The following is a 15,759-nucleotide window of genomic DNA, read 5'->3' on the forward strand; positions in this document are numbered from 1 at the left end:
TCCATTGTGTAAATATACCACATTTTTTTTGTATCCATTCCTCCGTTGAGGGACACCTGGGTTCTTTCCAGCTTCTGGCTATTACAAACAGGGCTGCTATGAACATAGTGGAGTGTGTGTCCTTATTGCATGCCAGGGAATCCTCTGGGTATATGCCCAGGAGTGGTATAGCAGGGTCCTCCAGAAGTGTCATGCCCAGATTTCTGAGGAACTGTCAGACTGAATTCCAAAGTGGTTGTACCATCTTGCAATCCCACCAGCAGTGGAGGAGTGTTCCTCTTTCTCCACATCCTCACAAACACCTGCTGTCTCCTGAGTTTTTAACCTTAGCCATTCTGACTGGTATGAGGTGAAATCTCAGGGTTGTTTTGATTTGCATTTCCCTAATGACCAATGATGTTGCACATTTCTTAAGGTGCTTTTCAGCCATCTGAAGTTCTTAATGTGAAAATTCTTTGTTTAGCTCCGTACCCCATTTTTAATGGGGTTATTTGGTTCTCTGCGGTCTACCTTCTTGAGTTGTTTGTATATATTAGATATTAGCTCTCTGTTGGATTTAGGGTTGGTGAAGATCCTTTCCCAATCTGTTGATTGACACTTTGTCCTTTTGACAGTGTCCTTTTCCTTACAGAAACTTTGTAATTTTATGAGGTCCCATTTGTCATTTCTTGATCTTAGAGCGTAAGCTATTGGCAGGATTAATATAGTTAAAATGGCCATCTTGCCAAAAGCAATCTATAGATTCAATGCAATCCCCATCAAAATCCCAACTTAGTTCTTCATAGAGTTAGAAAGAGCAATTCTCAAATTCATCTGGAATAACAAAAAACCCAGGATAGCTAAAACTATTCTCAACAGTAAAAGAACTTCAGGGGGATTCAGTATCCCAGACTTTAAACATTAGTACAGAGGAATAGTGATAAAAACTGCATGGTACTGGTACAATGACAGGCAGGTGGATCAACGGAATGAACGGGTGAAGATCCAGAAATGAACCCACACACCTATGGTCACTTGATCTTCGACAAGGAGCTGAAAACATCCAGTGGAAAAAAGATAGCCTTTTCAACAAATGGTGCGGGTTCAATTGGAGACCAGCATGCAGAAGAATACGAATTGATCCATTCTTATCTCCTTGTACTAAGCTCAACTCCAAGTGGATCAAGGACCTCCACATAAAACCTGACACACTGAAACTAATAGAAAAGAAACTGTGGAAGACCCTTGAGGACATGGGCACAGGGGAAAGTTCCTGAGCTTCATGTTTTCATTGTCATCTTCCTTCCTCCTTCTCCTTTTTCCTAACCTATCAACTCCAATTAGTGTTAGCCATAAACTCCTAGGTGTGGGGCCATCCTGTGGAGGTAGTTGACATACCAGAAGCCACATTTAGGAAAACTGACTCACTCTTTGGATTGACACAATCCAGTACCATCCATAGCTCAATTTAGAGGTGGGGGCTCATAAATTCTTTCTCCTCCATGCTAGAATGGTGACTGAAAGCCATACTCTAGATTTTAAATACCCCGAAGTTGTCCAGCAGAGGTTTATTTTTTTCAATATTTTAATTAAAATATAATTATATCAGTTCCCCCTTCCCTCTCTTCCCTCCACCTCCAACCCAAACAATGCCCCCTCACTTCCTCTCCAATTTATGGCCTCTTTTTTTTTTAATGTCTAGCAGAATCTTGATGGTAAGAAATAACAAGATTCACCAAGTATTGAACAGGAATCCCAGAAATTTTTTTTCTCGTAAATGCCCCACCTCATGCTGAACAATTCCACCTTCAAAATCAACTTTAAATGTACCAACTTTCTCCATCTCCACCACTGATGATACCCTGATACAAGCTGCCTTTCTTTTGGCTGGATACTATAAAAACCTTCTAGCTGCTTTCTCTTCACCTTTTCTTTTTTTTCAACTAATTTATTTATTTATTCACTTTATATCCCCTCTCCTCCAAGTAACCTCCTCATATAGTCCCTCCCCACCGGATTCCAAACTACACTGGCACATCATGTCATTGCAAGACTAAGCACATCCTCTCCCACTGAGACCAGACAAGGTGGTCCAGTTAGGGGAACAGGATCCACAGGCAAACTGAGTCAGGGACAGCCCTAGCTGCAATTGCTGGGGTTCTGCATGAAGACCAAGCTGCACAGGAGCCTAGCATAACTTCCCTCTGAGACATTCGACCCAGCAGCTGACTAAAACAGATGCAGAGATCCGCAGCCAAACATTAGACAGAGTTCAGACAGCCTTGTGGAAGAGTTGAGGTACCCAGAATGAATAGGAACTCCACAGGAAGACCAACAGAGTCAACTAATCTGGACCCTCTGGGGACTCCCAGAGACTAACCCACCAACCAAAGAGCATACAAGGGCTTGACCTAGCTGCCTACATTAAGTAGCAGATGTGCAGCTTGTGCTTCAGCTATTCTTGTCCTCTCCAATCTTTCATCCTAAGAGTCAATTTCTTTTTACATGTACTTATACAAAACAAACAAACAAACAAATAAATAAATCCTGACTGTGATTACAGGCCATGCACAATCTGTCTTCAGCCTACCTCTTACTCAACTTAGGCTCTGCTCCATCCTTTCAGAGTGCTCCAGTCTGCCACCATGCTGCTTCCCAAGAACTTCACAAAGCTCTTTCTCAAACTGAGGTTTCTGTGTAGGCTACAATCATCCTGAGACTATGCCAGCCTTGCTCTTATCTGAGCCACAGCCCCTCCTGTCCTGTAAATCACACCCCAATTCTCCCATCAGAGCAACCTCTCTTAAAACCATCTGAAGTAGACCCATGACCCTTGTTTTTCCAGCCTAATAGAAAATAAGCTGCCGTTTTTTGGCAGCTCAATCCAAATGGTCTTATCTCTCTAGTTTGTTTTGCAATCTGTCTTACTAGCTTTAAGTTACCTAATAAAAGGACTGGAGAAAGCAAGCCTATGCAGTGAGATCATAAATACTTGGTTCTTAGAACAATATCTAACATAAAAATCAGTGTCCAGTTACTTGTAGAATGAAACACCAGAGGTGAGTTAATTTTAGGATAAGCTCCTGTTTCCAAAGCACTAACACATGTGCCATGTATTAGATGAAACATGACATTATATTGCTTCTATAGTATTACAGATATTTCTTACACCTATATGTGCAAACTAGAACCATATACTAATATGACCATTCAATATTAAAGCCAATTTCTTTTCTATTAGTTTCAGTGTGTCTAGTTTCATGTGGAGGTCCTTGATCCACTTGGAGTTGAGCTTAGTACAAGGAGATAAGAATGGATCAATTCCCATTCTTATGCATGCCGACCTCCGATTGAACCAGCACCATTTGTTGAAAAGGCTATCTTTTTTCCACTGGATGTTTTCAGCTCCTTTGTCGAAGATCAAGTGACAATAGGTGTGTGGGTTCATTTCTGGATCTTCACCCTATTCCGTTGATCCGCCTGCCTGTCATTGTACCAGTACCATGCAGTTTTTAACACTATTGCTCTGTAGTATTGCTTGAGGTCCGGGATACTGATTCCCCCAGAAGTTCTTTTACTGTTGAGAATAGTTTTAGCTATCCTGGGTTTTGTGTTATTCCAGATGAATTTGAGAATTGCTCTTTCTAACTCTATAAAGAACTGAGTTGGGATTTTGATAGGGATTGCGTTGAATCTGTAGATTGCTTTTGGCAAGATGGCCATTTTAACTATATTAATCCTGCCAATCCACGAGCATGGCAGATTTTTCCATTTTCTGAGGTCTTCTTCCATTTCCTTCTTCAGAGTCTTGAAGTTCTTGTCATACAGATCTTTCACTTGTTTGGTCAGAGTCACACCAAGGTACTTTATATTGTTTGTGGCTATTGTGAAGAGTATCATTTCCCTAATTTCTTTCTCAGCCTGCTTATCCTTTGAGTATAGGAAGGCCACTGATTTGCTTGAGTTGATTTTATAACCTGCCATTTTGCTGAACTTGTTTATCAGCTGTAGGAGTTCTCTGGTAGAGTTTTTTGGGTCACTTAAGTAGACTATCATATCATCTGCAAATAGTGATAATTTGACTTCTTCCTTTCCAATTTGTATCCCTTTGACCTCCTTATGTTGTCTAATTGCCCTAGCTAGTACCTCAAGTACAATATTGAAAAGATATGGAGAAAGGGGGCAGCCTTGTCTAGTCCCTGATTTTAGTGGGATTGCTTCAAGTTTCTCTCCATTTAGTTTGATGTTGGCTACCGGCTTGCTGTATATTGCTTTTACTTTGTTTAGCTATGGGCCTTGAATTCCTGTTCTTTCTAAGACTTTAAGCATGAAAGGATGCTGAATTCTGTCAAATGCTTTTTCAGCATCCAATGAAATAACCATGTGGTTTTTTTGACCTCCACATAAAACCAGACAGACTGAAACTAATAAAAAGAAACTGGGAAAGACCCTTTAGAACATGGGCACAGGGGAGAAGTTCCTGAACAGAACACCAATAGCCTATGCTCTAATATCAAAAATTGACAAATGGGACCTCATAAAATTACAAAGTTTCTGTAAGGCAAAGGACACCATCAAAAGGACAAATCAGCAACCAACAAGTTGGGAAAAGATCTTCACCAACCCTACATCTGACAAGAGGGCTAATATCCAATATATACAAAGAACTCAAGAAGTTAGACCCCAGAAAACCAAATAACCCTATTAAAAAATTGAGTACAGAGCTAAACAAAGAATTTTCACCTGAAGAACTTCGGATGGCTGAGAAGCATCTTAAAAATATTCAACATCATTAGGGAAATGCATCTTTAGGGAAATGCAAATCAAAACAGCCCTGAGATTTTACCTCACGCCAGTCAGAATGGCTAAGATCAAAACCTCAGGAGAAAACAGGTGCTGATGAGGATGTGGAGAAAGAGGAACACTCCTCCACTGCTGGTGGGGTTGCAAATTGGTACAACCACTCTGGAAATCAGTCTGGCGGTTCCTCAGAAAACTGGGAAAGTCACTTCCAGAGAACCATGCTATACCACTCCTGGGCATATAGCCAGAGGATTCTCCAGCATGTAATAAGGATACATGTTCCACTATGTTCATAGCAGCCCTATTTATAATAGCCAGAAGCTGGAAAGAACCCAGGTGTCCCTCAACGGAGGAATGGGTACCAAAAAATGTGGTAAATATACACAATGGAGTACTAGTCAGCCATCAGAAACAATGAATTTATGAAATTCTTAGACAAATGGATGGAGCTGGAGAACATCATACTAAATGAGGTAACCCAGTCTCAAAAGATCAATCATGGTATGCACTCACTGATAAGCGGATATTAGCCTAGAAACTTGGAATACCCAAGACATAATCCACATGTCAAATGATGTCCAAGAACAGAGGAGTGGCCTCTGGTTCTGGAAAGGTTCAGTATAGCAGTGTAGGGCAATACCCGAACAGGGAAGTGGGAAGGGGTGGATGAGGGAACAGGGGGAGGAAGAGGGCTTATGGGATTTTTGGGGAGTGGGGAGCCAGGAAAGGGGAAATCATTTGAAATGTAAATAAAAATATATCAAATAAAAAAAAAGATTAAAGCCAAATAAGGAATGAGTTAATACAGTTCAGCCTTATCTACCTTTTTAGATACTAGCAAAAGCTATCCCCAAGAAATGGTGCCAGACAGCCAAAAACACCAGTTCCATGTTCAAAATAAGTGCCAAGAATCCCTGAATACTGTAATGCAAGAAACATTTATCCTTCCAGATAATGGCAATCATTACTCAATACCACATTTGTAAATAGGAAACAGCTGACATGGCTTGCTGTAAAAGTTGGAGGAGAGGTTTTCTGTAACACCTCCCTCCAATCTAGCTATTCAATTTCCACTACACTAAAACCAGTTGAAGTACATGTGGGTCACAAAACAAGAAACACTACACGGATCAGTAAGTCTTAAATAAAAAGGACTATGAAGAAAAGTCTAGACTTCTAAGGTCTATACACTAACATCCGACCTACTGATAACTTACGTTAGAGAGGCTGGGGACTTCCAGCCAGTGAGAGGCTCAACTGATTGCCATTTCTTCTCTAATATGTAATTCTGTAAATCTTCATATATTCCTGGACCACGGTAACGGCGAAATATCCCATCTTTTGCACTACAAATTATAAAATCAAGCAGAAATCATATAAATCAAAATAGGAATTACATAATAATAAATTATTATCATGCATGTAAACTCTGATTGAATTTTATTTTATTTTTTTTATTCTGATTGAATTTTAAATTAGCTCAAATAAAGAAAAAACTGTACCCAGACATTAATCCAGAAGGCTTGTTAATCTAATACAAATGAGAAATTCTAAAACTTGAAGCATTAAATTTTCTATTTTCATCACTGTATAATCTGCAACTTTAAGCTAAATTTCCAGCAATATTTAATCAGTCAACTCATTTACTAGCATGCTTGCAACCAATTATTTTTAATTTTTTGTAGCAAAATAGCCACTGTTATCACATTGTATTATATATTGTATCCACATTTTCAAACTCATGTCATCCAAGTCTCTAGCTCATGATCAAGAGCAAAGCACACATTCACTTCTAACCCTTCCCTCTCCACCTACTCAGCCCAGATTCGATTCACAGGAAGAGTCTACACATTCTCTTTCCTCTCCATTTCTATTGTACTGCGGAGTGAAACTGACTCCATCAATCCTGCTTGGCCAGTATCTGGAATGACCCCAAGTGCTATATCCATAGAACATTTTTTATCATTTTCCCTTCAACCTCTTATGAGCATGCTTCACTACTACCTACTTAACATATCCTCCTGCAGTGCTGAATTTTAATCTTTATAAGATAATAAAATTAATAAAACTTACTGAAAAAATGCTGGGAGAGTGGTGACAAAGAAGCGGCCACTCAAACCTAGGAAAAACATAAAAACAGTTAAATGTTAAACTCCAAGTAACTCAAGTACTTAGTACTGGGAAGTAGTAAATTAAAGACTGCTATTATGACCACATGAACAAACATCACTGGAATTACTAAATTACATTTATTGATTATCTTTTGACTTAAAGAAAAAACTTTAGTCACTTTTATTTCCTAATACTTTCCAGGCACTAACAGAGACATGTTTCAGGTGTTACCCTAGAATTTTCTGTTTTGTTTTCCTTGAGATTGTATGAAAGCTAAAAAAAAAATTATATAAAAATAGACATAAGTTTAATACTAATTTTCCCTACTAGTTTTTGTGCCTTTAGATAATCTTTAACCTTTTTATGTTTCAGCTGTCTCATCTATATAATGGGTATATTAACACTTAATTATTCTACAGTTAAATTATGTGAAGAACATAACAAAGTCCCTAAGATAGTGAAGATTCAACAAAGTATAGGTATTGACTACCCCAACTCTCACTTAAAAAGAACAGGGTATCATTTATTGGGAAGAGGGTCCTTTTGAATTCTCCTTTGTATAATAAAAAGGACTCCAATATCTGCAGTCCCTACATTTTATACTATGCAAATAAATCAGGAAAGGCAGGTTATAAATCAGAAGATATAAGGTGGTTGAAAGTCCTTATAAATAAGTTCATAAGTCAGAACTAATCCAATTCTCATCTTGTTATTAGGGTTTTCAAGATTCTCTTAATATAGTAACTGACTTTCAACGTAGAAAAAGTTGTGTTTAATATAGACTGCTGAACTTAGAATGATTCTGAATTGACTTCACTGTTTATACAACTACAACAAGTGATCATAAGTAAGAATCATTCATTGTATATAACACACATTACATCCCACAAAAGTCGGCCAGGTTACATTGACACATGTAACAATGAAATTGATCAGCTATTGATATAAGTGTACTAGAGGTTTCAGAATTTCATTTAAACACACACACACACACACACAGAGAGAGAGAGAGAGACAGAGAGAGAGAGAGACAGAGAGAGAGAGAGAGAGAGAGAGAGAGAGAGAGAGAGAGAGAGAGAGAATGTTAACAGTAAAGCTTTAAAGAAAGAATTTTCTATCACCTGGCAACAAGGCAAGGAGATTGAAAGGAAATGTCCTTCTTGTTCTTTATATAGCCAAACTTCATTACCTATAGGCAGTAAACCTAAGGGTATCCAAAGAAATGAAATTTGGAAAATGGATGTTTCACTTTACAGAGTTTGGTAAATTGAAATATGTTCACCATACTATAGACACATATTAAGTATTTCAATGAGCAAGTACTGTAGCTTCTGAAAAGACTGATTTGTATCTCTTGAGGCCTGTTTTGTAACTAATTATATGGTCAGTTTTGGAGAAGGTACCATGAGGTGCTGAGAGGAAGGTATATTCTTTTATTTTAGGATGAAATATTCTATAGATATCTGTTAAATCCATTTAGTTCATAACTTCTGTTAGTTTCACTGTGACTCTCTTTAGTTTCTGTTTCCATGATCAGTCCATTGATGAGAGTGGGGTGTTGAAGTCTCCCACTATTATTGTGTGAGGTGCAACGTGTGTTTTGAGCTTTAGTAAAGTTAGTTTAATGAATGTGGGTACCCTTGCATTTGGAGCACAGATGGTCAGAACTGAGAGTTCATCTTGGCAGATTTTTCCTTTGAAGAGTATGAAGTGTCTTTCTTTATTGTTTTTGATAACTTTTGGTTGAAAGACGATTTTACTCAATATTAGAATAGCTATTCCAGCTTGTTTCTTGAGACATTTGCTTGGAAAATTATTTCCTTCCTTTTACTCTGAGGTAATGTCTGTCTTTGTCACTGAGGTGTGTTTCCTGTATGCAGTAAAATCCTTGGTCCTATTTACCAGTTACTGTTATCCAGTCTGTTGGCCTATGTCTTTTTATTGGGAAAAAGAGTCCATTAATGTGAAGAGATATTAAGGACCAGTAATTGTTCTATTATTTCTGTTGTTAGAGGGGGAATTATGTTTGCTGGCTATCTTCTTTTGGTTTTGCTGAAAGAAGATTACTTTTTTGCTTTTTCTAGGATGTAGTTTCCCTCCTTGTATGGGAATTTTCCATCTATTATCCTTTGAAGGGCTGGATTTGTGGGAAGATATTGTGTAAATTTGGTTTTACCATGCCATATCTTGGTTTCTCCATCTATGATAATTGAGAGATTTGCTGGGTATAGTAGCCTGGACTAGAATTTGTGCTCTCTTGGTGTCTATATGGCATCTGCCCAGAATGCTTCAGTCCTTCTTAGAATGGGGAACAAAATATTCACAGGAAGAGGAGGGAGGGGGGACTTGGGAGGAAGAGAAGAGAGAAGAGGGGGAAAGGGGGGGACAGGATCAGATATGGGAGGAAATGGAAATGATATACAGAGATTCAGGAAATTGAACAGAGGTGTATATGGGGGATGGGGACCTGGGGGCAGCCACCAGAAAGTCCCAGATGCTAGTAAATCAAGAGGCTCCCAGGACCCAACAGTGATGACATGAACTGAAATGCCCAACAAAGGAGAGAGAAAACCTGTAGAGACTATAACCAGAGGCTAGGCAAGGCCCCAGTTGGGGGATGAGGCCACCAACTCATCTCCAAACTTTTATCCCAGAATTGCTCCTGTCTAAAGGAAATAATAGTCCTGTGAAGGCTCATTCCCCAGTGTAGGAGAATACAAGGACAGAGAAGCTGGAGTGGGTGGGTTAGAGAGCAGGGGGAGGGGAGAATGGAATAGGGGATTTTTAGGGGGAAATGAGGAAAGGGGATAACATTTGAAATGTAAATAAAGAAAATAACTATTGAAAAAAAACAAAAAAGAAAATTTAAGGAGAGATACCTCAAAAGACAAAAAGAAAGAAAGGAAGGAAGAAAGGAAGGAAGGAAGGGAGGGAGGGAGGGAGGCAGGGAAGGAGGGAGGGAGGGAGGGAGGAAGGAAGGAAGGAAGGAAGGAAGGAAGAAAGAAAGAAAGAAAGAAAGAAAGAAAGAAAGAAAGAAAGAAAGAAAGAAAGAAAGAAAGAAAGAAAGAAAGAAAGAAAGAAAAAGGAAATAACAGGGACAAAGTATCAGAGACTGAAGACTGAAGGAAAGGCCATCCAGAGAGTGCCCCACCTGGAGATCCATCTTATATACAGACACCAAACCCAGACACTATTGCAGATGCCAAGAAGTGCTTGCTGACAGGAGTCTGATATAGCTGTCTCCTGAGAGGCTCTGCCAGAACCTGACAAATATAGATGTAGATGTTTGCAGCCAACCATTAGACTAAGCATGGTGACCCCAATGGAGGAGTTTGGGAAAGGACTGAAGGAGCTGAAGCGGTTTGCAACCCCATAGGAAGAACAACAAATGTCAACTAATCAGACCCCCCCCCCCCCCCCCCGCCCAGAGCTCCCAGGGACTTAATCACCAACCAAAGAGAACACATAGAAGGATCCATAGCTCCAGCTGCATATATAGCAGAGGATGGCCTTATCTGCTATCAATGGGAGGAGAAACCCTTGGTCCTCGAAGGTTTGATTCCCCAGTGTAGGAGAATGCCAGGGCAGTAAGGAGGGAGTGGCTGGGTGAGTGGGGGAGCACTCTCAATAGAAGGAAGGAGAAGGGGTATAGAATAGGGGGTTTGCAGAGGGGAAACCTGGAAAGGGGATAACATTTGAAATGTAAGTAAATAAAATATCCAATAAAAAAAAAAAAAGACTGATTCTGTTAATTTGGTAGAAGTTATGGCAATTATGGGGATACCCATACAAATTAAAGATTGACAATGTTCTAGCATATGTCTCTAGTAAGAAGAAGTAATTTATTTTACATATTATGATATAAAGCATGTTATAGGTATACCTCACAACCCTACAAATCAAGCAAATTATGGAGATATCTAATCATACTTTAAAAGAGATGCTTAACAAAAAGAGTAACAAAGACCCTCAGGTATAGATTACCTATGTGGTATATTTATACAATGGAGTACTATTCAGCCATTAGAAACAATGAATTCATGAAATTCTTAGACAAATGGATGGAGCTGGAGAACATCATACTAAGTGAGGTAACCCAGTCTCAAAAGATCAATCATGGTATGCACTCACTGATAAGTGGATATTAGCCTAGAAACTTTGAATACCCAGGACATAATCCACAAATTAAATGATGCCCAAAAAGAATGGAGGAGTGGGCCCTGGTTCTGAAAAGACTCAGTGCAAGAGTATAAGGGAATTCCAGAACAGGGAAGTGGGAAGGGGTAGATGGAAGAATAGGGGGACGGAAGAGGGCTTATGGGACTTGCGGGGAGTGGGGACCCAGAAAAGGGGAAATCATTTGCAATGTAAATAAAAATAAATAAATAAATAAATAAATAAATAAATGAATAAATGGTAAGCATAAAAATATTTCTAAGTTAATTGCAAGTGGAATTATAAACATTTTCTGATAAAATAGAATATTTACATGGAAAATATTTTTGATAAAATTCAAGAAATATATAGAAAAACAAAAAAAATTTTTGAATTCTAATGAACAAAAAAACTACAGTTGCTGAAGACATTGGATTATGGGAAAAAATGCTAAACAAAATCAGCTTGTTTATTTTAAAGATGCCCAACCTCATGATAGAAAACAGAAAACATGTTATACTAGGGGGAGAGAGATTATGCATATATTTCCACAGGAAAGGAAAAGCTATGGGTTCCCTTCCAAATTGATAAAAATCATACATGACAGAAGGAAACCTCCCTGAAGATCTTGGCTACAGACAAGAAAAAAGGAGATTTCCACAATCAATAAAATAGGTAATGCATATGCTAATCCTTGTACATGGAGACAGCTCTGGGACCAGCTAAAACTTTTATGTCTATATACAGCTATTTAACCTTATTGGCTACAAAATTCTCATAACTTATTATTACATGCCATCTTTCCAGATGCCATGAACGGATATTTATATTGCAGTTTGATTATATGATTAAACTAACTTCTGAAGAAAGACAGTTGTCTTTTATCTGCTCAAATATAGTGTGGAAAATTATACTTAATTGATCTGTGCACCCTGCACATCCCATTCATAGAACTATATGTTGCTTATAAAGTTTTCTATATTGTAAAATGGAAGACCAGGAGGGCAGCCCTGACAGGATTCATTCTCGAGGATGCTGAGATGCTGAGACCTACTGTTCCAGTTTCCTGCTTAATCCTATCTCAACTGTATCAAGGCTTTTCCTCTAAAGAGTTGCTTCCTGAGTAATTTCAGGACAGCTAGCTCAGATTGTTACAGTTGGGACTTTATGTAAGCCTGTACTTTCTCAACATATAGAGACTGGACAACAAATGCTACAGCTAGCTTTCGTATAACTAACCATTTTTCTAATTTTCTTTGGAAATTGGGGTGAAGGAATTCTTCACCCTAATTCAGCAGGAAGAAATTATAAAAAGATCATTGTTGAGTTCCTTAAATTGGGGTGGAGGGGTTTGTTTATGAGTTAAAAGATATGTGGTAATTTTAGGGGATTACAAATAATTATGATCTTGAATAGGAAGTAAACAATATAGGTTAGATTCAGGGATTTCTTTTCTCTTTCCCTTCCTTTTCTCTATCTTTCTTTCTTCCATCCTCAGGTAAGAAAGAGGGTTGAAAAGGGTGGTATATAAAAATACTATAAGCAATTAGACAAATGAGGTTGAATCTGCATATAGAAATATTACAAGAAATTAGACACATAGGGAGAGATTATTTAAATCTACTCTTAAACCAAAAAAAAAAAAAAAACCCTCAAAAACCAAAACCAACCAAACAAAACAAAACAAAACAAAAAAAAACCCAACAATATCATTTTATAGTCATAATCTTACATTGGTAGAGATATTTGTATTTTGATGCAAAACTGAGGTTATATTTTGTTTCATTGGTACAGAATTTTTATATTGATACAGGTTTGAATTTTCATTGGCATAAATATTTATATATTGATAAAAGATTTAAGATTAACTTGTTACAACATAATATATATATATATATATATGTTTCAACTCTTGTATAAGTGTTATGCTTATACAACTCATTTAAGAATACAAGGTGTAGCCCCAGTTCTTTAATAGCTGCTATTACAGATGGTTTAGGATAATTAAGTGGTGGAAGTGAATAGCCAGTCAATAAAACTCCTGGCCATATTAGACACTAGTCTGGATTATCATAGAAATATACATCCTTGGTTATATAGAAAATAGGTAGCTAGAGAAAGGCAATGTTTGCTTGTTCAGATTGCTATGAATACATAGATGGTCTTCAATAATTGCAGAGACTCATAGAATACAGCATTTAAAGGCATTTTTATTAATTTAAGGACTTTTTGACACTGAGTCATGTCAACTCCTGGCAGTACCCCATTATACTTCAAAGAAGATGATGGGCAACAAAAGCCCCCATATGGCATTGCTTCAATTGTGGCAGGCTAGCCACTAGGCAAAGAAAATGCCCTAACTTCATAGGCAGTCAGACTGTTGTCCAAAAAGGGCAAATGGATGCAGAGACGCTGACTGCCAAACTCTGCCAAAATGAGGTGAGCAAGTTCTCCATAATCCCTGCTTTACAAAAGGTCTATCAGATATTCTGGGCCAGAAAGCTGAAGATAGATGCTCCAACATCATAGAGAATATTGAGGATTGTCCAGGTAGTCAGCTAAATTTATCCTTTCTATAATTTTTAGAAGCCGTGTTTCTGTGCTTCCTGCATACTGAGGTAATATTTATTCATTCTCACATCTCTGGTGGTGTTGAAGACTAGATAGATATAATCTCAGTATAAGCTTAAGATGTTTAGTATTTAAGATGTTCTAGGCCTAAGATGTTTTTAGGATGGTAATACAAATTAAGATAGAAAACCTATTGGGAACCTTCTTCCCAATTTAACTGGTCAATAAAAGGCTAGAGCCTGGTATAGGACAGTGGAGGAAGAAAGGTGAGATTAGAGGTTCAAGTGAGAGGGTACAGGGAAGTACAGGGAAGAGGAGGAAGAAGGAGGAGCAGGAAGTCCCCTGCAGACCAGGACTGCAGGGCCAGGAGAAATAGCAAGGAACAAAGGACTTTATAGCTGGGGAATAAGTTAGTATAGCACTAGACCTGCCCAATGTAGGCTTATGGCTTGTGAATAAAATACCTAGATTGTCTGCCTTTTACATGGGCTTGTTGGAATTATAAATTCTTTCCACATTCCATACTACAGTAGATGGCCCCACATCCATGTACATAAGGGTAGCAATAAGTAAACTTAGCAAGACAGAGAGGAAGAATAAAAGAAAGATAGGTACATGTAGTTGAAAGCAGGATAGTATGCTGAGGATCTGGAGGGAATCCAAGGGTAGATGTGATATTTCATTATATAAATATATGGAAGTCCCTAAAAATAAATGTTTAACTTAAAAGAACATTTAAAAATAAAAATAAAAAAAAATTTGGCCAGGCATGGTAGAGCAAACAAATCTTTAATTCCAGTACTTGGAAGGCAGAGGCAGGTGATCTCTGTGAATTTGAGGGCCGCCTGATCTACCAAGAAAGTCCAGGACAGCCAGGATTTATTACATAGAGAAACTCTGTCTCAGAAAAAGCAAGCAAACAAACAAACAAACAAGTTTAAAATATAAGCCAGGCCCAGGGAGGCTGGTCATCCCAATACTACAAATCTGAGGAATGCCTAGTCTATATATCAAGTTTCATGCCAGTCTAAAACTAAAGTGATGCCCTATCTCATAAAATGAAAAATAAAATAATATAAAAATACTTGTACTCTTCTAGTCTACTCATATTTTTAAAAGACTTAATATCCTAGTTGTTTTACATAATTTTGTGTATTTATAAAATTTCCAAATATTGTACATGAATCATAATTATTTTCATTGTTTTTGCAACTCTTTACTAAACATAAAGCACATATGACATCATACTATCCATATGTAAAGGTAAATAGAATAAAGGTCTCCTTCATTCAGCAAATAGTTACTAAGAAATTTCTTTGAGGAACCCTGGTAATTCCTGAAGATAACTCAATGAAGAAAGTAGGTAGTGTTCTCACAGAGGGTGAGAGTTTCACTTATCACAATCATGGCCTCATGGGGACATTATACAAACAGCGAATGTAGCAAACCCAACTCACGATGACTGCAAAACAGTTCTCTATCCTATAAATGTGACTTGCAAATCAATTATATTTAGAAGGTTACTTAGTAGGGAAAATAACACATTCCTTTAACACTTATTTAATTTCTACCTACCTCTCTTGCTGAACAATACCAACAAAATCAAGCATCTATGCAAATCAGATGTTCGAATATTTTTATCTCTTGGGTCACTTGGAATTTGATACACTGAAGCACTGACAATCTGTTTTCATCATTTTTATAAAATAAATATGTATTTATATAATACTTATTATCCCGGCTGGGCTTGCTGACTTATTTATGCTTCCTCACAGAATGAGGGGTAGAATATCCATTCACTCCTCCCAATTGTACAGAATTCTGCCCTAACTGCATAGGCCTTAGGGAATGGCTAGAGGATATAGGCAAGGGAAGTCTAAGGAAATAGTCCCCATCTATACAGCCATGAGGGAGCTGTCATCCTTGTTGGAGTAGACCATCTAGTGTGGCTGCTTTAGGGACATCCACACTTGTCTGTAACCCTTCACTCCTTCACTCACTGTTCTGTAAAGAAGCCTTATATTAGTTCCGCCATGGTGAACTTTTGTAGAATAAAACTTTGGTCATTTGGATCTTAGAAGGCAATAAAGGGTAGAAATTTCCTAGTCCCACCTAGGGTAAAAATTCTGACACATTAAT

General features: G+C 37.9%; 1 protein-coding gene across 1 annotated transcript in view; it reads right to left on the reverse strand.

The window, feature by feature from the left end:
- The window catches only part of Tmx4 (thioredoxin related transmembrane protein 4), a 48,173-nt gene that overhangs the window by 14,604 nt on the left and 17,810 nt on the right, over window positions 1-15,759 (reverse strand). The window contains exons 3-4 of the mRNA XM_052183716.1: window positions 6,856-6,901; window positions 6,000-6,128 (exon numbers count right to left, since the gene is read on the reverse strand). Coding sequence (XP_052039676.1) covers window positions 6,000-6,128; window positions 6,856-6,901 — 175 coding nt within the window. The remainder of the gene's footprint in view (window positions 1-5,999; window positions 6,129-6,855; window positions 6,902-15,759) is intronic.

Source organism: Apodemus sylvaticus, chromosome 5, assembly GCF_947179515.1.
Source record: "Apodemus sylvaticus chromosome 5, mApoSyl1.1, whole genome shotgun sequence".
Taxonomy (NCBI): domain Eukaryota; kingdom Metazoa; phylum Chordata; class Mammalia; order Rodentia; family Muridae; genus Apodemus; species Apodemus sylvaticus.